General features: G+C 37.4%; 1 protein-coding gene across 2 annotated transcripts; it reads left to right on the forward strand.

Annotated features, from left to right (window-relative positions):
- The first annotated feature begins 219 nt into the window (after nucleotides 1-219).
- LOC103712337 (cyclin-dependent kinase D-1-like) lies at nucleotides 220-22,658 on the forward strand. Of its 2 annotated transcripts, XM_008798831.6 has the most exons (7): nucleotides 220-771; nucleotides 7,398-7,696; nucleotides 7,766-7,874; nucleotides 13,421-13,546; nucleotides 21,415-21,650; nucleotides 21,735-22,058; nucleotides 22,208-22,658. In XM_008798831.6, the coding sequence occupies exons 1-7, from the start codon at nucleotides 622-624 to the stop codon at nucleotides 22,260-22,262; spliced, it is 1,299 nt and encodes a 432-aa protein (XP_008797053.3). In that variant the 5' UTR covers nucleotides 220-621; the 3' UTR covers nucleotides 22,263-22,658. The 2 variants fall into 2 exon arrangements, with proteins under 2 accessions (XP_008797053.3, XP_088564874.2); XM_088708748.2 differs by lacking the exon at nucleotides 22,208-22,658 and having other exon boundaries at nucleotides 290-771; nucleotides 21,735-22,062.
- Nucleotides 22,659-23,735: the final 1,077 nt, after the last annotated feature.

Below are 23,735 nucleotides of genomic sequence, written 5' to 3' on the forward strand. Positions count from 1 at the left end.
ATCAGATTGAACAAGATACATATCAAGTATAGATAAAATAATCTGCCAATCCAAATTTAACTTGTTTATTAAATAGGTTAAAAGTTTAGATTCGAATGTGATCATTTTATTAAGTAATGTAGCTCAATCTAGATTAAATGGTCAAGCACTGCAGTGCAAGAAAAGAAATTAGAGGGGAATTTATCATTTGAGTTCACATCCTTTTGCGACCCCCAAATTATCGCACCCTTTGATGTGGGCGATGCACCGTTATCGCCATATGCTGCATTTTATGGGTCGAAAATCTCGTAGGCTGGCTTTGTCGGACGGCGCAAAAGGCCTCCTAGCTTTTGCTGCCCCCGCGGCACCGAGCTGCGATTTTCCTCAAACGCGTAGACGCGCATAAAAGCGCCCCGCGGCGCCCCGCTCCACCCGAACCCCACTCCTCTCTCCTCACTCTCGTTTCCCCTTTTCCCATCGCGCAACCATGTGGCGGCGGTGCCAATCCCTCGCCCTTCGCCGATAAACGCCGCCTCCGTAGATGCCCGCAACCGATTCTCACCGCCGCTATCGCCGCCGCCGCCGCCGCCGCTCTTCCGGTGAGACGAGGAGGAGGAATCTGCCGCTCTTGCCGCTGCGATTATGACGATGATGCCGGCGTCGGAGCCGAGCGCCGCCGCGGTCGGGGACGAGGACCCGTCGCTCTCGAAGCGGGTCGCTGACCGTTACCTGAAGCGCGAAGTCCTCGGGGAAGGCACCTATGGCGTCGTCTTCAAGGCCATCGACACCAAGGTCGGTCGGAATCCCCCTGTTCCGTTTTCTGCTCCTCTTTTTAACTATTTTTTCCGTCGAGTGGATTGATTGGATGATAGAGATATTTCTTTGAGCCCCGGATTCAGGATTTGGATGCCGTTATTGAGTGAAAAAGTAATTTTGATTCGATGATTGGTATTATGATTGCTCAGACAGTTCAGATGCAACGAAAAGGGTTCTTTTTTTCCCCTCGCTTTTCACCCGATAATAGGGTTTATGCTTGGGGCTTCAAGCGCAACGGGAGAGTTAGGAATGGAATTTTGCAATACTATGGATTGGATGATTCTGATAAGATCAGCTCCTAAGATGTTTTTGCTTAATTTTGTATTTGAGGGTTGCTTATTGCCCCATGCTTTCTCTAAGACTAAGTTTGATGTCAAGTAGGAGTTTCTGCTAGCATGAAGTTAATTTGAGTTCCTATACCGTGATTGTACTGATTTTATTTTAAATTTTGTTGGTTTTATTGCATTGCTTTTGATTTCTTGACATATTTGGTTTGGGCCCACCTTATGCTTGAGCATCAATTGTCATATGATCTCTTTGTATCTTAAAGAATAAAAACATGAAAAGGAGAGAAAAAAAGGAGAAGATGGATTGCTTTGAAGGGATCGAGACCTCCTAGAGTCTACTTCAAGGGTGGTTAACTTCCATTAAAAAACATGATTTCTCTTCTTACATATTTATAGGCTAATATACCTTGACTAAGACGGAAGACCTAATTCCAATAAAACTAGGCAACCTAAATAAATTTAGAGAATAAATATGGATTGGTTGCATGTCCTCCTCAAACGTCGACATCCCTGCTCACAACTGTCTTCCTTTGCTCTGGAACATGGACCTTGCAGGGCTTTTCCTCTTGAATTCTTGATCTTTCATAGTGGAACCTTCAGGTGGTTTATTTTCAGTCTCTTGATCATTGTTGACTTGATCATCAATGAGGGTGATGTTTTTTCTTTAATTTTGTCTCGTTAAGAGCATCATAGAAGCAATTGCCGAACAAGACTTGACTTTGCAAGATGGTGTAGGGGGATCAGTCGTACCTTTTGTAGACGAGCAAGAGTGATAGAGACTGTCATTGAATTTGGTAGGAAGACCTGAACATCATTCTTAAGCTCTTTCTTTAGGTTGCTAAAAAAACAATTTACAAAGAAGTTTATGGTCATACCTGTAGTGTGGTTGACAAGTTGTTCGAAACATGCTTGATACTCAGATAGATTGGAAGGGGCCCTAGTGTAGCTTCATTAGCTCTCCCATATAATCTTTGTACATGTTTGCAGTCTCCATGTTTACCGAGCATCGCTCCCTTGCACTTGATTCTCAAGATCTTATGAACATGTCTCCATTGCTGAGGATTGAAGGCTCTGAGACCAATTGATAAGATCCTGCTTTTTCGTAAATAATAAAAACATGAGAAGGGGAGAAAAGGGGAAGATGGAGTGCCTTGAGGGGATCCAAACCTCCTATAGGCCACTTTGAGGGTGGTTAACTTCAATTAAAAACATGTTTTCTCTTCATTGATGGTTCATCCCGTGGGGCTTACATGTTTATTGGCTGTATTACCTTGACTAAGAAGAAAAGACCTAATTCTTATAAAACAAGGAAACTAAATAGATTTAGAAAATAAAGATGGATTCATTGATGGTTTCCTTTTTAGATTAGGGAACACATCAACTTGATACATGTTATTCTGAAGTATTTTGTTGGCTTAGTTAGTGATTATATCAATTATTTGTTTTGTTCTATAAGGCAAGGGGGTTAATGCTTGTTCAATCTTATCATGAGCTTTGTAGTATGTTAAAGAAAAGCTTTTCCACTTGTTGAATTTCATGGGTTTTTAATACATCATCTCAAATTTTTTTGTCCTGTTCGGCTTGCAAATTATGTGGCCTTGATTCGGGCGATATCAAGAATCAAATGCATTTCATTAGGTGTATAAATTCAACAGAGGTGGCTTTCCTTTGTCGGTGCATGTATTTATGATTATCTTCTATGATCCATGGTTGCATCATATTTCCATATTTCCTATTTGTCTTGTTCTATAAGGCAAGGGGGGTAATGCTTGTTCAATCTTATCATGAGCTTTGTAGTATGTTAAAGAAAAGCTTTTCCACTTATTCAATTTCATTGGTTTTTAATACATCATCTCAAATCTTTTTGTCCTGTTCGGCTTGCAAATTATGTGGCCTTGATTCGGGCGATATCAAGAATCAAATGCATTTCTTTAGGTGTATAAATTCAACAGAGGTGGCTTTCCTTTGTTGGTGCATGTATTTATGATTACCTTCTATGATCCATGGTTGCATCATATTTCCATATTTCCTATTTGGTTCTTGATTTTGCACCTATTAATTACACTCTCCTTTTTGTATATCCATAGGTTTATATCAATTTGTTGTTTTTGTCTTTTTCGGTTAACTTGATAGTCTAAAACAACCATGACCACATCTAACAATTAATCCATATTCATTTAGGCATCTGTGTAAATCCTTCAAAATTTGGCTTAATAGTGACTTAATGGTTGTCTAAGATCTAAACACTGTGCATCTTTTTGCCATCATATAGCTTTTGAAATGATGCATATACCTTGTGACACTACAAACGTGTCAGCATGGAGAGAGAACATTCTCTATAAGTTATATTCTGGAATTTTTTTATATTACATATTTGGTTCCCATGGACAAAGCTAGAGCCTTCAAGTTTCTTTGACATCTCTAGTATTGTAAGTCAAATTACTCTGTGAGCCTTTGATCTAGTTCCTTGAGCCTCCATGTGCAAGGCTTTCTACGTGTACCCCCTTTTTTAATGAAAGTATATCCCAATTAGCTCAGCTTTTATTCTTCAGCTAAAAGTGGGTGTGCATCTATTAGGTGAGGGGATCCAACAATTAGTGCTTCCTCTCAAATGTTCACAACCATCCATGCTTCTATTTGCATTACACGTCGACAGCACTATTACATTCTAGTTTCATATTGACTTCACTGAAGATACCCTGAGTGATCTAGATAAAAAGTTTAAATCAAAGAACAAATTGCATTATTTAGGAATTATATTAAAAAATATATTCTGGAAATCTCATGTCTTATTGGACAACTTTGATGCATATTGCTATGTACTGATGTGCTTAGGTGTATGTCTCATGGCTACTGCAGAATGGTATTGTCTGGTACTTGCTATTTGTAACTCACCTAAGATATGGTGTCTTTCATGGCAATGATGATAATTGGTATTCTTGACCTTAGTTTCAATTTGTGGAAACTTTGTTGTGCAAGGGGAGAAGAACACCTTCATCCTAGAACTAAAGCACCCAAGTTTTATATTTATTGTTTCATAAATAATGGGAACAACTATTGGTCTAGGTCCATGTACTGATCAAGTTAACTAATACGATAGTGGATAGATGTGATTACCTTTAGGAACTAAAGGAACTATTTTGTAAGCTTAAAAATGTTCAGTTGTCTGATTGGGGCAATTTTTAATGAGTCCTGTCAAAAATTGGGATATCTCATTAAATGTAGGGGTCTCTGTTTATTTTTCATATAAAAAAATCCTGTTGAATGCTATAATGTATTTATATGGTTGAATTAAATATTTGAAATAATAAGAGCAGAATTTCTGGTTTTGTTATATCAACAAAGGGCTGTTTGGGCAGTTTAGCTGTTTCCTTTAACCAAATGCTTTTGTGAAGTGGAGTTAAATTTGAGCTATTAAACTGATTGTGATCTGCTATATTATCACCACATGTTCTAATTGCAAAAAAGGAAAAAAGAAGATTATTGTGTGCTTCGTTAGTAGAGACATCGCTGCTTCTATGCAGTTAACATCTTCCAAATGAAGCTTAGCTTCTTGTTGATCTCCAAACTTTGAAAAGTGTTAGCTTGCACTGCATCATTTTTGGTGACTAAAAATGCCTGGGATTCATGTTCAACTCAACTTAATAAAAGAGGAAAGAAAAGAAGAAAAGAAAGCGGTGAAAGGTGGTGTAGAGATACATCACCTTTGAAAAATGTTCAATACCCAAACAAATGGCTTCTGGGAGAAACCAGTATTTGGATATTTTTCTTATGAAAATCTTTCCGGTGCTTCAAGTTACATATTATTCCCTTATTTTCTGGTTCCTGCTATTGTTTCTAGTTGTTGGATGATGGTAGGTTGGGGGTCATCCAGCTGTAGATGGGTATCCATTGATTGGACTGCTGGGTTTGATTGCTACTGCTTGTCGGACAATAATCAGTATAGTTACTTAAGGTTGGTTTATTGCAAGGAGTAGGGATGACAAAAGATTCACAAGTGACCCAGATGAGGGGGGAAGTTAGGAAAGATGTGAGTACATGAGATTCAATGCCCGCAACTTGATGTATGCTATTCTTCATTCAACAGGAGGGGCACTCCTCTTTATTCTGACAGGATCAGAGGTTTCATTAGCTAAGGTTAGTAGTGTCTTTCTTTGAAGAAAGCTGGGTACAAGAGTGGAGTTTGATGAGATTACCCAACAAAGGTTGATTTTAGCTTCTTAATACTAATGTCTAGACATGTTGTAACTTCTAAATATATAAACATAAATAACTATTAGAAATCTTGAATCATAAATCATTGTAGATTTGTGTGTTGATTGTTTTTTGACACGTGAATTACATATTTTCAAGTAATTTTTCATACAAATTAAATTAGATAACTATCTTTGCTCATAGCAGCATACATTATCTCAAAATTCATACAAAAAAGTATAGGAGGGCATGCAACTGTTTTTATGCATTAGCAAAATGTTGGTTGTCCCCTACACCAGTATCCAGTACTATGAAAAATCATACTGGTAGTACTACTATGGGATTATCTTGATTTCTATTTTCTAATGACTTTTTGATCACCATGTTCATTCTTTAGATAGCGCCCTCAATCCTTTATTTAGAAAGAAAAGCCAAAATGGTACATAAATGGTGAAGAGATCCAGATTGTCTTGAATAAAAATGAAACTGTTTGTGATGGATAGGCAGAAGGCTAAAATAGGAAAGCAGAGGAGCATAGATTGCTGAATCTTTGCTCTTTGCAGTGCATATGACTTTGACATGCATCGATGTAGGCTGACAGATGACGAAATGGGTTATCTCAGACAGAAAGATGTAATCCCTGGCACTGTTCTGATACTTTTTGGTGCATTCTGGAATGTGGATAAAATACAATATGGTTGTTAGCAATACTCCATGGCTTCTTGCTGATTTGCTAGTGCTATAATCGTGAAAATTATATTGTAAACTAGTGGCTAGCTTAGATATTATTCTTGTGTACTATGCTGTATGGATTATATCACTGGATTCATCTATTCTTCTAAGTGCATGTATAGTAAGACTACTCAAGTTGATGATGCGATACTGCTTTTGAATGATTCAGATGCTGGCGAGGGTCTGATATTTTATTCAGATTTTCCTGTGGTCTTTTGATTTAAGTTTCACTCTTTAGCTCTACAGAACTTTTCCTTGATCAGAACTTTTCTATCTTGATTAGTTAGGTTGGCGAATCTCGAAAGTCTGACTACATTTGGATTTGCTGTTGGGCTTTGACCTAAAATTTAGTAGTGTTAATGTTCGAATTTAACTTGTAATGTAGATAAAATTGCTATTTGGCGGTTAATCAAAACAATTCATTTGCTTGAATCTACCTGATTAGATATGTGCAATGCAATTTCACAAATGGCACTTTTAAGCAAAGAATCTACAACTATGTCCTAAACTCATGTCTGTCACAGTGGCATTGTACAGTACTCTTCTCTCTACAGTGTCATGCCAGTCACTCACCTGGCTACATGCCAAGACTCGTAGTTAGAATGTACAAAAGAAACAAAACAAAAATGCTCATGCCAGTTCAGACCAGTCTGTTCAAATTCATGCTGAACCTGCATTGACATCAAATAGTGCATATAGGTAGCATGATATAGGGGTTCTTAACCCTGTATTGTGCATGTGATTTCTGGACATTGTTTGTGCCATACAGCATTTGACTGGTAGAACATGTTTCCTGAATCACAAGGTCAATGCATTGTGGAGGTAGTATCTCTTAGGGTGAAGAAAATGGTATCCTTTTCTTGTGGGGATTTTCGTGAAACCCCTATTGCAAATCCGTTCCTAAATGAGCGATCTACTTATACTCCATGTTACAGTTATCACACCCTTTTTATTTTTTCTTTTTGATGAAATAAATATTTTTGGCTGATGACTGTGACGTAACTATATCCTGTAATATTACTTTTGTTACTAACATAAGTTTCAGTTCTTCTTTATCTCAATTTCAGTTGTTGTAATTTTTTAGTGTCACCGATACCTTCTTCTGTCCCCTCTATTAGCATTCCTGTTCTATTAATGATATCTGCTTACTTTGTGATACTGATGCTATATGCTGACAAATCTGTCATATTTGCTGCTTCTGGTTTGATATTATTGAAGGAATAGTTCATGGGCTTTAGTTACTTTAAGTAGCTTTTCTAGGTTGAATGAAACATAAAAGTTTTTTTCTTCTTGGCCAACTTATTTAGTATTAAAAAATCCATTATGTTCATTTCATAACTTCTTCATGATTTTGTTGCTTTGAACTAATATGTATTAGGATATTTGCAGACTGGGCAAACAGTTGCAATTAAGAAGATTCGGCTGGGAAAGTACAAGGAAGGTGTAAATTTTACTGCTCTTAGGGAAATTAAACTCCTTAAGGAGCTTAAGGACCCAAATATTATTGAGTTAATTGATGCTTTCCCTCACAAGGGTAACCTGCATCTTGTATTTGAGTTCATGGAGAGTGACCTGGAGGCTGTTATTCGTGATAGAAATATCGTTCTTTCACCAGCTGACATAAAGTCATATCTTCAAATGACATTGAAAGGGCTTGCATACTGCCATAAAAAATGGGTCCTGCACAGGTACTTTATCTTATGTTTTCTTTTTTATTTCCTAAAACAAAATTTAACTTATTCCAACTGATGTAACAGGGATATGAAACCCAATAACCTACTGATTGCTGCTGATGGACAGCTTAAGCTTGCAGACTTTGGTCTGGCACGCATTTTTGGCAGCCCAGATCGCAAGTTTACTCACCAGGTCTTTATTTATTTATTTGTATTTATAAGGATTGGCTAATGTATTAGAAAACCATTCAAACACATGATTATCTAATTCTAATTAACATTTCTGGACCTCATATGAGCAGACAAGTGAAAATAAGGTAATTGTAGCAAAAACTGAACAGCTTGGAGTCTCGTAGTAGTAAATTTCTGAGTTAAGCATGAGAAGGGCAATCAGTTTATCATTTCCTCAAGAGTGGACAGATACCGTCTAGCGTACCACAATACCTAAGGACTTAAAAACTAATTTTGAGTTGAAGAATGTAATTTTTTATGAACAGCAATTCTGACTTCAAGATCAAAGAGAAGATAATATCGCAGTGTTGGCAATACTATTAGACCTTTCTTTGAGATATTCACAGCAGCTACTTTTCTTTTTCTAATTACTGAACATGTAGTATACAAAGCTTCACCACAATATATACAAAGGTTCAAATAACATATTGTGATGGATCCCCAACTTTTCCTTGTATCAATTATTATTCCACATTTTCACAAGATATGGTTCAAAATGCATATTTTAGTATGTGCTGTATCGGTTGTACTTGTTTGATGATGCAAAGTGATCCTGATTGATATCCTGCGAAGTCCTTGATTTCAAACAAGGGCCTAAATCTGAAATTTTCATTTATCTTGGCTGGAATTTAGCAGTTGAGGAATGGCAATTAGCTCAGGAGATGATTTCTCACACCTGCACTTGAGATTATTTTGGAGAATAGCTAATGAAAAAGAAGACAAAAGAAAATGCATAGTAATTTTTCCATTCAACAAAATCTAATTATACACTCTTATATTTCCACTTTAAAAACCCTATAGGACAATTTAAATCTTGTGGCAACTAGATATCCATCTTCATTTGATGATGAGTTTAAAAAACTGTAGAATATCCTTGGGGATGCTCGGTTGGTGGATGGTAAAAATAACTATCTAACACAACTTGCCTTATTATTTTTTTCTTTTTTGTCTTACGTCTCTCTTCCTTTTTCTTCACCTTTTCTTCTCACTTTTCGTTCTTCTCTTTCATTTATCTCTTTTCTCGTTTTTTTAATTTTTTCTTGTTTTCTGTGCCCAATTCCTTGCCCCTAACCCTGACATGCACATTTAGGTGAGAGCTCTAGTGATGTTTACAATGTTTCAACAGCTGGGCATGGGTCTACTAGCCACCCATGGTTGATGTGGACAACTCCAGCTGCTATGTTGATTGCTTTGGTTGGAAACAGTGTTTTTAAAACTAGACCGGGTTGGCCGATTTGACTGGTTTAACCTGGAACATGTCGCTTGTCCGGTCCGGTCCGGTCCGGTTTGACCTTCTTGAACTCAAAATTCAACTCATTCTTCGTCCATCCCTCTCTTTATCTCTCCCCTCAGTCTGGTATTTATTTCCTCCCATCACAAGCATCGAAGATGCCCTCCAAGGAATCTCCCATCCCCTTGAAGAACCCCTCCACCTCTACCTTGGTCGAACCCCCCAAACTCCCGAAACCAAATTCAAGAAGTAGTAGCATGAAGTCCCCACCCTCCTCCAATCCCACTACCACCCAAGAGCATGCCACTTAGCTACCAAAAGTCTTCGTTGTCGATGCTGTGCATCCAAGAACTATTGGAAGAAGCAAAAGACCATCGATCCTCCAACCCATGCTCTTGTTGCAGAAGCCGCAAGCTCTAGCCCTGGCCAACAACAGCTGAGGGTTTGGATGGACGTCAATGAGGTTGCCCTCGTGAGGAGTGCCACCCTCTTCCACGACAAGAGGGGCTCCCTTCCAAGACCGAGCAATATCCTCGACTTCTTTAACTTCGTCCAGCCTTCTCTTCTCACCAAAAGCTTGAATCCAAAGCAAGTCTGCATTAACGGAATTTTTCTTTTTTTTCTTTCCTGATTTTTCTATTTTTATTTTTTTGGAAAAATAAAATGTAATTATGACATCATAATGACATCTTGCTGACATCATCGGTCTGACTGGACAGCTTGCTGGTTTGTTGTTCGGTCTAGTTTTAAAAACATTAGTTGGAAACATGTTGACCATGTCTCCAATCTGCCCACACTTGAAGGCATCATCTTCGACGGTGGTTTTCTTATGCTTGTCTTTCTCCTGCACTTTTTGCCTCCTGATCTATCCTATTGCCTCGGAAAGTTTGAAACTCTGCAGGATGTCTTATGGGTGGCATGCCTCTTAAGCTCTGTCATTTTGAGAATTATGGATGGGCAAGAGGATGTCAGAAAGTGTGTAAATTTATCAGAATACAACAACATCTGATTTTACTTCCTCATTTCTCCACTATAAAAACCCTACATGACTCTCCTTTTTTGTTTCCCACCTTCTCTTTTCTTTTTCCTTTATTTTCTTTCTTTCTTTCTTTCCTTCTCCCCCCCCCCCCTCTCCTTTTTCACTATTTTCTATTTTTCCTTCATTTTGCATCCATTCCCTTGTCCGCTATGTTCCCTATGAACAGGTCAGCTAAGAGGCTGAATGTCCTTATGATCTTTCAAAGAGTGAGGAGAGAATGCAGTAAATATAACTGGTAACCATGGTTGATGCGGATGAGTTTTGGCTCCTTGCATAACTTACGAACTGTAATGATCATAACGGATTATGACAGACAAGTTAGGCCTTAGCAAGATTGCTGGATCAAATTACTGAAAAGACTTAAAAAGTCCACTAGAATGTGAAGCAATGGAAGGTTAGAATTTGGTCCATCAGCATCCATATTTGCCTGTTTTGCTCCAAACCATATGTTGCATGGAGCAGAATCAGATTCATGTTAAGGTCTTCCAATATGCATAAAAGACATCAAAAAGATATTACTTCTTAAGGTCTTTCAATATGCAGGTTTCTCATCCAAACCACCCAATTATTTTCAAGATGTTAGAAAAATAACATTTTGAAAATTAATTATATATTGACATGCTTGATCAATATTTGAAAAAGAACACAACCTTACTTTTCACTTTGTTATAGTAGGTCAAACTCATTGTTGGTGTCCAACTTTTTTTAAAAAGCTCAAACTTAAAAAATTTGTTGTGTATGTAGGTGTTTGATGCATATCCAATTTGAATTTGTATCCAACATGATTTTGAGGTGCTGGACATGAGTGTCCAAGTAATGCAGCTCCAAACAATGATCCTTTTGGTATAGATTGCATAATTTGGTCACCAAATTTAATCTAGCAATTATTGATAAGGATTAGAGCGAAAAAGATAATCTGATAATCTGAAACAAAGATGGTCTGAAGTCTGAACCTTTCCATGTAGATTACTTGTATTTATAAACCAAAGCGCATGTCAGAAGTAATCCCAAATTATATAAATATTTCAATTAATATTGGGTGGTATAGGGATAGTTTTGATATAAAACATACGTGGTGTAGGAGAACAAGAGAAAGTAGTGCCCACCCCCCCTCCAAAAAAAAATATCAACATAGCATAACCAGAAACTTGCATGCCCCCTTGTTTCAGTATCCTGGAAGTTGTAGGGTTCCCAACTGCACAAACAGCATAGGTTCTGTCATTCTGAATCACACATTGTATATGTGAAAATTTTTACTATATGGGAAAAATATTAAGTAGATAGGTGAATTAAGTATATTAAAATGAAGACATTTGACTGATCTTTAATACTGAAAAGTTCTTATTGATGATTTGAGAGGTATAATCCCCATTAGAAAACATGGCAGTGTCATAGTTGCTATGGAAAAGTGAATAATTATAGCTACCTATTTAAATTTTTCAAACCAAGCTTGAAGTTTGAGATGAGACCTGTGAGTGTAGCTGCATGACCTGCTTCTGAAGATCAGCATGAACTGATGGATAGTTCACATTGGGTTCATATTAACTATCTACAAATTGCCTTCATTGTAGTTAAAGTACTAGATATTGTTGTTTTTGGTGATGCAAGTAGATTTTTTCGTTATAAACAGTGCCCCATAGTAGTGGGTAAATATAAGGCGCCAAACATGCCTTTGTAATGCTAAAGTGAAATTGATGCAAGATAGGGACCTTCCAAGGCAGTGAGTAACAAGACCATCAAATGAGCTGAAGTGCATCAAACTTCTCAAACATAATTTGCTGCCACTTTATGATGTCAGCGGCCTCAGGGAAATTCTAGGGCTTCGGATGATTATAAAAATCTGCCATAAATGACCAATAGCAAGAAGGAAACAGCTAGTGACAACAAAGTTTTGCTGGTCAAGTGGGTTCTGTTGCAAAGAAAATCATGCGCACTGAAGGAGGATTGGATTAGCAGGGCTGTTAGTTTGGAGCACATTGTTATTGAGAGAAGGCTATAGAGCCTGATTCTGCAATCTAACGGAAACTAAAAGGGGCGGTCGGTGCACGAGGCTTCTGCCATTGCGAGGTCTAGGAAGGGTTAAATGTCTTTTGTGTTTCAAACCTGTGAACTGCAGGTCATAACAGAGCAACCCTACCGCTATGTCAAGGCTCACCTTAGTCTTTCTGAATCTACTGACATGAATAAAAAGTAATTGATATTGGAAAATCAAAGAAGAAGCTCTCATACCAAAACTGATCGGGTAACATATTCTTCATGGAAAAACTAACCAACTTCTATATTTGCAGAATTTAAAGCATCTTTGAGTTTTAGTGAAAGTATTATGTGGAGAGGTGGAATAGTTACTAGGGTCTACATAATACAGGTTTGAAGTTTTGTCTTCAATCCAAAATAAAACTTGCTGTTCATTTTATATTATTTTGGGACTGCATATGGGGCTTCTACTTATACTTCTATATCGTGGCTGATATACACAAATGATGCACATCAAGAATGTTAAATTTTTTGTCGAAGTGCTGAACTAAAATAATTATTATTGATTTTTGTTGGCTGAAATCAATAATTGGTACCTCTAAGGACATGCGAGTAGCATGCTTGCTTTTAAAGTTCAATGATAATAACCTGCATTGCTGATAGGCAGGAAAAATAATATGTTCATGCAAAAATAACAAAAAATAATATGTTAATTATTTTACTTATGTTAAAATTGACCATAAAGTTATGTAGTTTATGACCAATTTTAACATATTGAAGCCTTTTGATGAACCAAAATCCATCTTTTGAGCAGCAATGAGTATTCAGTGCTTTGTTAAATCTGCAAGGGTTTAGTTGGTTAGCCAAAGTTTCAGGGTTCTGTTGCGGCTTTTGGCATAATACTTTGTTAGAGACTATGAGATTATGATAAGATATAGCTTCTGAAACTTCTTCCACTTCTAGATTAAGGTGTAAATGCTACCAATAATCGTGTTTGAATGCAGATGTAGGGTATTTACTAAATAAAAAGAAAAGAAATTCAGACACAAGGTGCTTATGTCATTCCTATCTTATCACATAATTCTTTGCTTGCCTGGTGGATCAATGCATGCATTTCACCCTACTTGGTGGATCAACACATGCATTTCAACAATGCCCCATTATGTGGTTGCATTTTCACAACTATTATTTCCTTTTTATTTTCATTTCTTATTGTATCCTTGTTTACGGGGCTGATGATGAGTAGCACATTTCTTTTCTTTAGGTTTTTGCTCGTTGGTATAGGGCACCTGAACTGTTGTTTGGCACCAAGCAATATGGAGCTGGGGTAGACGTGTGGGCTGCAGGCTGTATATTTGCTGAACTCCTCCTTAGACGACCCTTTTTACAGGTTTGACTAGCTGCTTCTTTTTTAATTTTTATATTGCTTTTATATATGATGACATTTTTCTTTAGCTCTTGCCAGCCAGGCATGTCATAATTTTTTAAAATTTTTCTTCGTGCTGTATACCAAACAGTATGAGAATAATAACAATGATGCAGTCTAGAGAGCACCTATGTTAATAATTTCACAATCTGATCTGGATGTCCTTTTCCTGGAGGTTTAGCTATAGTTTTTTCTACTCTGGCTTTTGAAATTTTAATGTGCCTTCTTGTATTGGAATATAAAAATTTATACTTTGTCACGAGTCTTTTAAATTTCTTATGCACTAATGAATTTCTTGCGCAATTATGGTGCAAGGAGTTAAAGTAACTTATGCTTCTTATATGGTTATTTAGTCAAATAATAAAGAAAGAATGAGAGATGACTTCATTATGAGACTCTTAAGACCTGCAGCGAGACTTAGCAGGGATGGACTGAGGTGGTCGTAAAATCATTGACAGCCTACTTATGTTAAAAGTTATGCAGTTTTCTTAGAATAAAATAGGCAGACAATCATTTATGAATCCAAATTCTAATAAATGATATGGGATTCTTCAATATGATTCATTTATTGCTATATGGACTTTAAATAGCTTAGAACTCGGGAGTTGGCAATACTGGAATTCTGAATCTGAATCAGACTTTTGGGCCACGAGGATATAAGTAGATAAGTCGGCTAGGAATGCGGGAATCTGGGGAAGAAGGTGAGGAGTTGGTTAGGTAACATGGGGAACCAGGGGGAAAAGTTCCTAAAATGTCTCAGTTCAATTTGGAAAGCAAATTTGTAAAACTTATGTGGAAACTGATTGCTTGTAAACTTCAATCCCCATCACATATTTTCTTGCTTGGGTTTTTTCATATAGCCAGTCTCATATAAAGACTGGCCAAAGTTCCCTAATAAGACCCAACTTTCCATTTGTCATATTGTAACATCTACTGCATTTCTTTCCATACCTCCTTTCACTCCCCTTGAAGCTTCCATGATTCCATCTGGTGAGCTACTTGTGCTTTTCAACACTACCATCATTGGGTTTGAGCTCCTCACCACCATTGCTTCTAGGGTTGAGATTTTGATTATATCTCAACCTTAGCAACGGCAGCATCATGGAGCATGAGCAGCTCACTAGCTAGAAGCTCCAAAGGGTCAAAGTTCGGATAGAAATGAGAGAACACATAGATCATGTTCCATTATATGACTGACAAAGTTAACTTGGGGCCCTGTTGGGGAATTTCTGGGCTAAAGGAGCTATCTTTTTGCAAATATGTAAAAGAGGGGTCTTTTTATGCAATTAGTCTATGGAAAGAAAAGGAAAGAATCTGTTTTCTTTTATCACTGATCAAGGTGTTCTAGTTTTTCCTCATTTGAATTTTGTAACAAAGTGGAATTCCTGTAGCCACCTGTCCTAATAAAAGATAGAATTTACATTCTAATACTTTGGAAGATATTTTCTGATCCTACCCCATCAAATCGGGTTCATGAGAGAACAAATTTCAGTTATGAACCTGAATTCATATTGAGGAAACCAAGGAATTGGGTAACACAAGTTGCAAAAGTCGTGAGGTCAAGTTTAAGGAATTGGAAAAAGTTATTTTATGCTTCTTTGGTTGTCTAAATGACGAATTTTTAATAGGGTTTTAATATAAATACTGTTAAAAATAAATCACTTTGTTATATTAATAGTAGATTAGTTGGCTATGTGGACCTAACATCTCTCCCTCTCCCTCTCTCTCTGTCTTCATTCTTAGTTGTACGCAGTAGCTGCTCAATGACTTGTGTCTACCACAAAAATGGAAAATGATTATGAAATTGTTATGTGCAGTCTTGATCCTTTATGACTTTTTGCATATGGTTACAAACCATAATATCATAGTTTGTGAGGAGTAGCCAAAAATTCATGCCTGGTTGGCGGAGGAGGCATTGAAGGCAGTGTAGACCATGGCCTGAATCTGATCTGTTCATTGGATCATTATGCAAACCCTAAAGTTTGTAATGTTTGATGATTTTATTGATAATTTGATGAAGTTTATTGTATAGAACAATAAGTTTTGATTTAACCCAGCGATAAAGAATGACAATGTTGAAATAATCTGAGGCAACAGACTTCCAAATATATCATTACGGGCTTGAAAAGATGACCTATACTATAGCTTTTGTTACTCGAGGAGCAAAATTTGGCGTAGTGCAATAATATAGTAGTTAATAATGGAGAAAATCTTCCAATATCTATACATAAAATTTAAAAGAGGCCATATCCCCTAAATATTTGATCATATATAATGCTTAAGTATGTAGGTTACATGCAGAATACAACAAAGTAGATTGAATTTTTTTTGTAGTTTTCAAGAATATTTAATTAATAATCACTTTTTGAAATTTTCAATAATTTTAAGTCTAATTTGATATTATTTTGATGTTTTCTTTTTGATGTTCTTTTGATGTTTCTATGATCCCACTTTACCTAAATGATGCATCTTATTATTTTAAAATGATATAAATTATAAAATAATTAGTGAGACATTGCAATTTACAATGAACAACATAAAATATTCTGAAATCAAGTGGTGACGTAAAAATTAAAAAAATAATACCATCAATTATATACATTTAAAGTACAACATACATAATGATATCTAAAATTGAGTTGAGTGACAATGTTTTTCGTAAATATCCGGATCATCAGCATAGTTAGGAGGCACGTCAGCTCACCCCTCTAACCAAGCGGCGTCGTACTCTTATACGCTCATCCCATAAGGAACACGCGCCAGGTTTTAAGCACTCTCGGATCTCTCGCTGAAACTTTGCCTTTGAGAAGTGTCCTCTGGCTGATAATACGACTGTGGAGGGGCTCATCCATAAAATGCTCCAGACTGCATAGGGTAGTAACCACTGAAAGATGCCTTACACGCACTATATTCATATCCGTATTTGTATAGGTCATAGGCTACCTACCTGTGTCCTCTTGAATTACCTTGAGGAGCCCATCTCCTATATGCAACTGTATCGTCGCTGTTTCTACCAGATCGTGCACCATGGCCCCTATCTTGTGTAGCGTGCGTAAACTAGGACTCACCGGTGAATCGAAAACCATCCTGCTGTTGTGTCTCATAAACGGTGGTCTTCTGTTCTCCATTTTCTGGCCAGTAGATCCATGACCACCAAAACTATTGCTCCTACTCTCTGAATTTGAGTGAACTTATTCCTCGACACTCTTCATTGGGACTGCAGGTGCCTTTTGTTTTCTTTTTTGGGTGTGTTGGGTAGTTACCTTCTTATCCTTCGTGCTTCTCTCTGTGTGGCTATGCTGGGAGGATGTATGTCGCCTCCTGACCGAGTTGAGCGGATAGCGTAGTGGCCTCATCTAAGCATTTCTCGATCATATCTCTAAGAGGATGTTTCGAACAAGGAGTCATGTGGTGTCTGGCTCTTTTGTGGTTGTGGCTGATTGGCTAGAAGGATGCGTGAAATATTGCTCTCGTCCGATTGCCCTGCATCGACGCTAGTCTTGCTGGATACGAAATTGGCCGGTCGTGGAAGCAATCCTCGCTCATCAAGATCCGGCTCCTGCTGCTGGTCCACAAGCCATCCGACCATAGGATCATCCTCATCATCTACGAAAGCATTATGAATCGGATCTGTGTACTTGAGCTCCACTTCTTTCTGAATGCACTTCAGTCTCAATCTCAGATTGTAGTAAACATTTACAGGTCGTTGAGGCACTTTTGTGTCAAACGGTTTCTCTGCTTGCTGTGGATGAGGGCAAAGATGGAACAGTTGCGCTCACAGCTATTCGAGAAGATCGTTTGGGAGAGAATCCGGATAGCTAGCCGCTTAAGATTTTTTGCGGAAAATCCAAAATGAATCTATCATTCAGCTACAAAAACATTGAAGAAAATTATATATAAAACAGTACCATATTAATAACTATCTAACGTCATATAAATGTTCTTCTGATGTGTAATATACGTTGATTCATACTTTTCTTACTTACGTCAACTGCCGAGACTCCAAAACTATCACTGCTCTCTTTAAATATTTTGGTCTGTGAAAAAGAACTGTATTGTACTATGTTAATAATAGAAGATACCGGTTAACTTACACATGTTATTTAAGCTAACTTACCTCTTTTAGACATAGGGTCGCGATTTCTAGATCTGGCTCCATTTTGTAAATCACATTGCGCAGAGTGGCTAGAAGTTCGCTATCCATATCAATTTCAGGTATGTTGTATTGAAACCGAGGGTTCATGTAGTATGCTGCACAAAGTTTGTTGTCTTAGTAAAATTGTACAAATACAATAGTCTAGTTTTCAATGTTCTTTGTTCTTGCTTGCTAGATGTAAGTTCTTACCCATCTGATAGTTCCACCGCTGCTTAATGATTCCAATGTACTCGTGGGCATGCATCGGATCTGTGTCCATCATCTGAGTTTTTGCCCTTTCTATCATGTGATATAGAAGTCCATCTAGAGGTACTTCTAGTTGTCGATGGCCCGAAGCACTTCATACAATGGTTTGATAGTATTCACTATCACAGTGGCCCGCTGCCAAAATATCTGCCTGATCACCAAGTCTTCGATGCTGCTCTCTCAGTGCCGGCCTTCGCATATCTACTTTCATGCTACTCGAGATTGACAAATATCTGACATAGGACTGCTTTCTTCTCAAGAAAGCTATCAAGTACAATACAGTTGGTAGCAAACCGTGTGACTCTTAGTCTCAAGATCTCTCTCCTTGCATACCTCCTCATCATTGAAAAGACCTACGTATGGTTATAAATATACTTAGCAATGGATTGGGTTGTCTCCACTGTCTATTGCACCCTACGAATCTACGTAATGTGTTGATACAATGTGCATCACATGGAGTTCAGAAAATATGGCCGCATTGTTTCAACACAAGGCAATTTTCTTCATTAATAAAAGAGGCTTTCTCTAGCGAAAAATTCATTCATTTCAAATGCGCGTATCCGCTCTATAAACATCTTTCCGACAGCCTTATATCGTGGCCCATTATTAGTGATGACCGGCACGACATTCTATTTACCTACCTGATCAATCATCTTCTCCCTCAGTTTGAGGATGTACGCTGCATCGTGCATCTGATCAGAAGCATCATCCGACTTCTAGAAGAAAGTCTTCGTATCACAATATGTTAGAAAGTTGATGCTTCGCCGGGTAGAACCGGTCCATCACACATCACTGTTAGTCCATACGTGGGCAACTTGTTCTTATAGGAGACAATCCATTTCTCTAGCTCCTTATTACTCTCAAGAAGCTCACTATAGATGTCTTTTGGACTTGGAGGATCTACACCGGGACCGACAGCCTGAATGACAGAAATGACAGACCTATAGCTCGCTACATATTTTTTTTATCTTTCTTCAGCATTGAGTCAACCCTGTGTTGTTTCGAATCTCTGCTGGGAAAGGCATGTGGATCTGAACATGGATTGCTGCTTATGGTGGAAACTCTTTGGATGACTTCGTTTTGCTACCAAAAAACCTCCAACACAAATGCAATTCGGCTACTATATCTGCTGACGGCCTTTCTAACTGAGGAGGTCCTCCTAAACTCTAGATCTGCCCTGCTACTCACAGAAACGGAGCCAGACTCGTAGTACAAGAGCCCAAATCGAGCTCTATGCCTGGTCATCTTATTTTTCTGCCACTGATCATCTAGGCTTGCCTACATGGCAGCCTGGATCTGTGCCTCGTCATGGAGAGCGGATGCCTCCCTGACTCTCTAGATTGATAGAAAGGTGGCTTTGCCGCTAAGCGGTTCAGCTCCGCCTGACAATCTTTTCTTTGCTGCTCTGAAATCAGCGAAGTGCTTCTTCATCAGCAGTTGAATCTTCTGTGGGCATTTCCGGCACAAAGATACGTCGGAGTAACAACCAGATAAGTGATGCTTCAACTTGGTTACTCCGTGAACTTTGTGTTGTACCAGTTGCACTTTCAATGGTACTGATCCGAGAGTATTTACTTATGATCCCAGCCAATGTCACGCTTTGGCTCTTTTTTTCTTGATGGCTTCGTTCCTACAGGTTTATTAAGTATGTCACTTTATCAATTATTTTAAAATAGCAAAATTTCGTTATGGCGAAGATAATTTTTTACCTCAGAAAATACATCTGATTTATCTAATACATAATACTAATTTTTCATTTTTTTTATTTTTAATATATTTTTAATAATTTTTAAATTTAAAAATATATTTAAATTTTATAAATTCAGAAAAATATGATTTCTAGTTTAGAAATTACTTCTGAATTATGTAATATGTACTGCTAATTTTTCATAATTTTTAAAATTATTTATATATTTTTAATTAAATTTTTGAATTTAAAAATAATTTTTAAATATTAATATTTTAAAAATTTTATCTCAGATCCATGTAGAATCCAATAATGGATGCTACATATATTTTTCTAGGTCTTTGAGAATGCATCAAAGGCTACTTATTTTTCAATTTTTCTCCAATTTAGACCTAAGCTACTGTGCACATGATCGCATCGAAACTTGAACGAATGGACACCAAATTTTTATGAAGAGTAGATTGCATGCCCCTAAATACGTTTTTGATTTTACATTTTTTAAATTTTTATTTATTTTATTTATTTTTATTTTTTAATCTAAAAATATATTTTTAATTTTTAAAAATTATATATAATTCAAAAATTAATTTTTTTTGGTCATCATGTAGATCGTCCATTAATCTAAAACATATAATAAAATTATTCCCAAATCGCACCGAATTTGAACTGAATCGGTTTGCACTGGTTCCGGCCGGTTCATATCCTTTTCGGCTTGTTCCAATCGGTTCGGTGCCGTTTTCGGTTTGGTATTGGTTCCGGCCGGTTCAGGATTGAAACCGAAAATAATAAGCGAACCGATCCGGTTTTGCACCGGGTCGGCTTGGCACTACCCGAACCGGGCGGTTTGGCTCAGTTCGGCAGACCATGTTCTAAGGAATTAAGAAAGTAAAACATAAGAGGTACCATTGATACAGTTCCTTTGGGAAACATTTGTAGGGCTTGGAGGCTGTTGTTGGGGACTTGAAATTATTCAGATTGGGAGGAGATTCATTGATGATGACCAGGCATGGATCTATTGGGAGTTCATGCTTTCGCGTGGATCTATTTGGAGCTAGTTCATGCGTTTGCCTTTGTGCGAACACGAATTTCCCTCGAGGATGCTTGATGCTAATTCCATATATGGTGTTTCATCCTATGTATCTTTTGATAAGAATCAGATGTATCATTTTATTAAATACGACTGGCTCAATCCCCTTATGGCTAGTAAAGCTTGGTTGTTGAGTTATTGTGAGAGTTATTGTGATAGTATGAAGCTAGATATCTGAAGTTATAAGTTTTGTTTAATTGTTTAATACATTGGGTCAGGGGTGTATCTTTCACCTTCCTTCGCGTGACTTCCACTGGTCGCTTTGAGAGCTGTGCAGGCAGATAAATGAAGTTTGGTGCACTTTGAGATTTGTGCGGTAGGTGATCCAATGGTAGATTTGTGCGGAGGAAGGTGAATCCTTCTTTCGTGCGGAAGATACAACCTGATCTTAATACATGTCAATATATTACTAGCAGTCATTATTGATCAAAGTTAAAAATGAAGGAATAAAAGTAGTGTATCCTTAGCTTTTCCTTTTATTAACTCTTTTTACTACTTCAATGGTGGTTCATTTTTGTGAGAAATTGCTGAAATATTTCAGTAAATTCATAGAGGGTTTGGTTGTTCTTACACATGCTCTTTTCGAGCAAAGAAAAGCTTTGGAAGATTCTGCATACTTGTGGATTACTCATTAAATGATTGCATATGTTTGTCAGGGTTCCAGTGATATTGATCAACTAGGAAAGATATTTGCAGCTTTTGGGACTCCAAAGCCATCTCAGTGGCCAGATATGGTTTACCTTCCAGATTATGTTGAATACCAACATGTTCCTGCACCTCCCCTGCGTTCACTGTTTCCTATGGCGAGTGATGATGCTTTAGATCTATTGTCAAAGATGTTCACATATGACCCCAAAGCAAGGATATCCGTGCAACAGGCACTAGAGCATAGGTGATTGCAGTGTAATTGTTAGTTGGATGTCGAGCAGTGATTTACAGGTTATTTTGTTACATAATCCTTTTATTCTCCATTCAGGTATTTTTCATCTGTACCTGCACCAACAAAGCCATCATTGCTTCCAAGGCCACCTCGTAAGGGGGACTCGCTTAATCACAGGCCATCAGAATTCAATTCACAGGAGGGCCCTCTTGTTTTGTCTCCGCCAAGGAAGTTGAGGAGGGTGACTGTTCATCATCATGAAGGATTGGAAGGAAATGTATACCAACAAGATAAGGCTGATGAGCATATGGGGGAAGAAAGACATGGTGAGACTACTGGTCAGAGTGGTAATATGCCAATGTCAATAGACTTGGGAGCGGTGTTCGGCTCACGTCCGATTCCTAGACCAACTCTGAACAGGTAATATTCACTAACTTGCATAGCATGTGTTTGATACAGCAGACAGTAATAACAAATACTCGCACATATTTTTGTTGTTTTCTTAAAACTTAATGGCTAGTCTAGTACTGAGATTATGAATGGGCATTATGATTTTTTTTTCCTTTCAGTGCTGATAGGTCACATTTGAAGAGAAAGCTTGATTTGGATGCGGAATTTGAATAACCCCAGTGAGAGTAGCCTGAGAAGACACATGCCATATGCTGCTTGTCTGAACTTTAAGATGTCATATTGAGTTCACCATTTATGAAATTTGTTTACAAAAAACTGAGTAGCAGGTCCCAGCAAAGGTGCAAAACTTGTACTTGAGAAAGAGGCTCCATTGGATCAGACATGGTTGTATTTGGCATGTGTAGAATGGGTAATAGGAAATCCATTTTTTTATACGGTTGTACACTAGCATATAGAGACTGCCCTCAATTCCAAAAGCTTTGCTTTGGACATGTAATTTATTTGATCTATTTTTTCTTGTGAAAATAGCGAGGACGGTTGGACAATGATGTGAGCAATGGTTTGAATTTATGTTGGATGGTAGAATGAAGTCTTGGCTTTTTAAGATTAGTATGGTGCTTGTTGCTACTTATTGTTCTATAGATAGTGAGGTTAATTGTTGGATATTGATATGAGCAATGGTTTGAATTCGTGTTGAATAGTGGAACAAAGTCTTGGCTTTTTAATTTGGATTTGGTGCCTGCAGATTAAGTTGTCCAAAAGCCTAATTCGAGGCTGCACATATTGCTCAGCATGTGCTACTGCATTTTACTTTTTAATGCAAATGCTGCCGTTCAGTAGAACTGATTGGCACACAGAATGTTGGCTATGACTGCAATTCCGACTTGAGGGTATCTGAGAGTGTTGCGCAGCTGCTATTTGGAATTGTATTTGGAGGGTTATCTGTTTCTGAAATGCATTAATTTCATATAGAGTTTGGAAGAAAAGATCTGAATAGTGAGTAATATAAAAGGATGCCATCAATTGATAACCTGAGCTTTTTCAAGCTGGCTTGTAGAAAGTCACAATTCACACCAACTGGACTTTCAGTTATTTTGTTTTGCACCCTGATATTAAAGCATGGTAAGAAGGTTGGCATTTTTTTTTTTTTTTGGTGGAATGCGAGTTCGGCAATTGGCGACAATTCAATTAGAGGTAAAGATTCATGGCGCAGAAAAGGTTTGGGAAATTTGTTAAAATGTTTGGAAAGGGTTTGGGTGCTCAAAATCAAAAACAGAAAAAAAAAGGTTTTTTTAAGTGAAAGCACTACAAAAACTTTAACAGAAGTTGGCAATCTTTGGCGCCCATGTTTGTTGAAATGTGACACTTGTGTCCCCCATAGGTTGGTTGAAGTCAAATTGATAGTTGTTGGGAATCAAGTAATGTGGGAGCATATTGGCTGTCACCTATGCAATCTGTGCGTCAGTGTTTTTCCTTTTCTTTCTTTTTATTGTTGTTATTGCAGTTGTTGTTGTTATTATTGTTATTATCATTATAACTGTTGCTATTGTTTTTGTTATTATTATTATTATTATTATTATTATTATTATTATTATTGTCATTGTCATTTTTATTATTATTGTTGATGTTGTAGTAGTTATTATCATTATTATTGTTATTGTTGTCGTTATCATTATTCTTGTTATT

This window comes from Phoenix dactylifera, chromosome 12 (assembly GCF_051530095.1).
Source record: "Phoenix dactylifera cultivar Ajwa chromosome 12, Ajwa_hap1_PhDact_Kaust_v1.1, whole genome shotgun sequence".
NCBI lineage: Eukaryota > Viridiplantae > Streptophyta > Magnoliopsida > Arecales > Arecaceae > Phoenix > Phoenix dactylifera.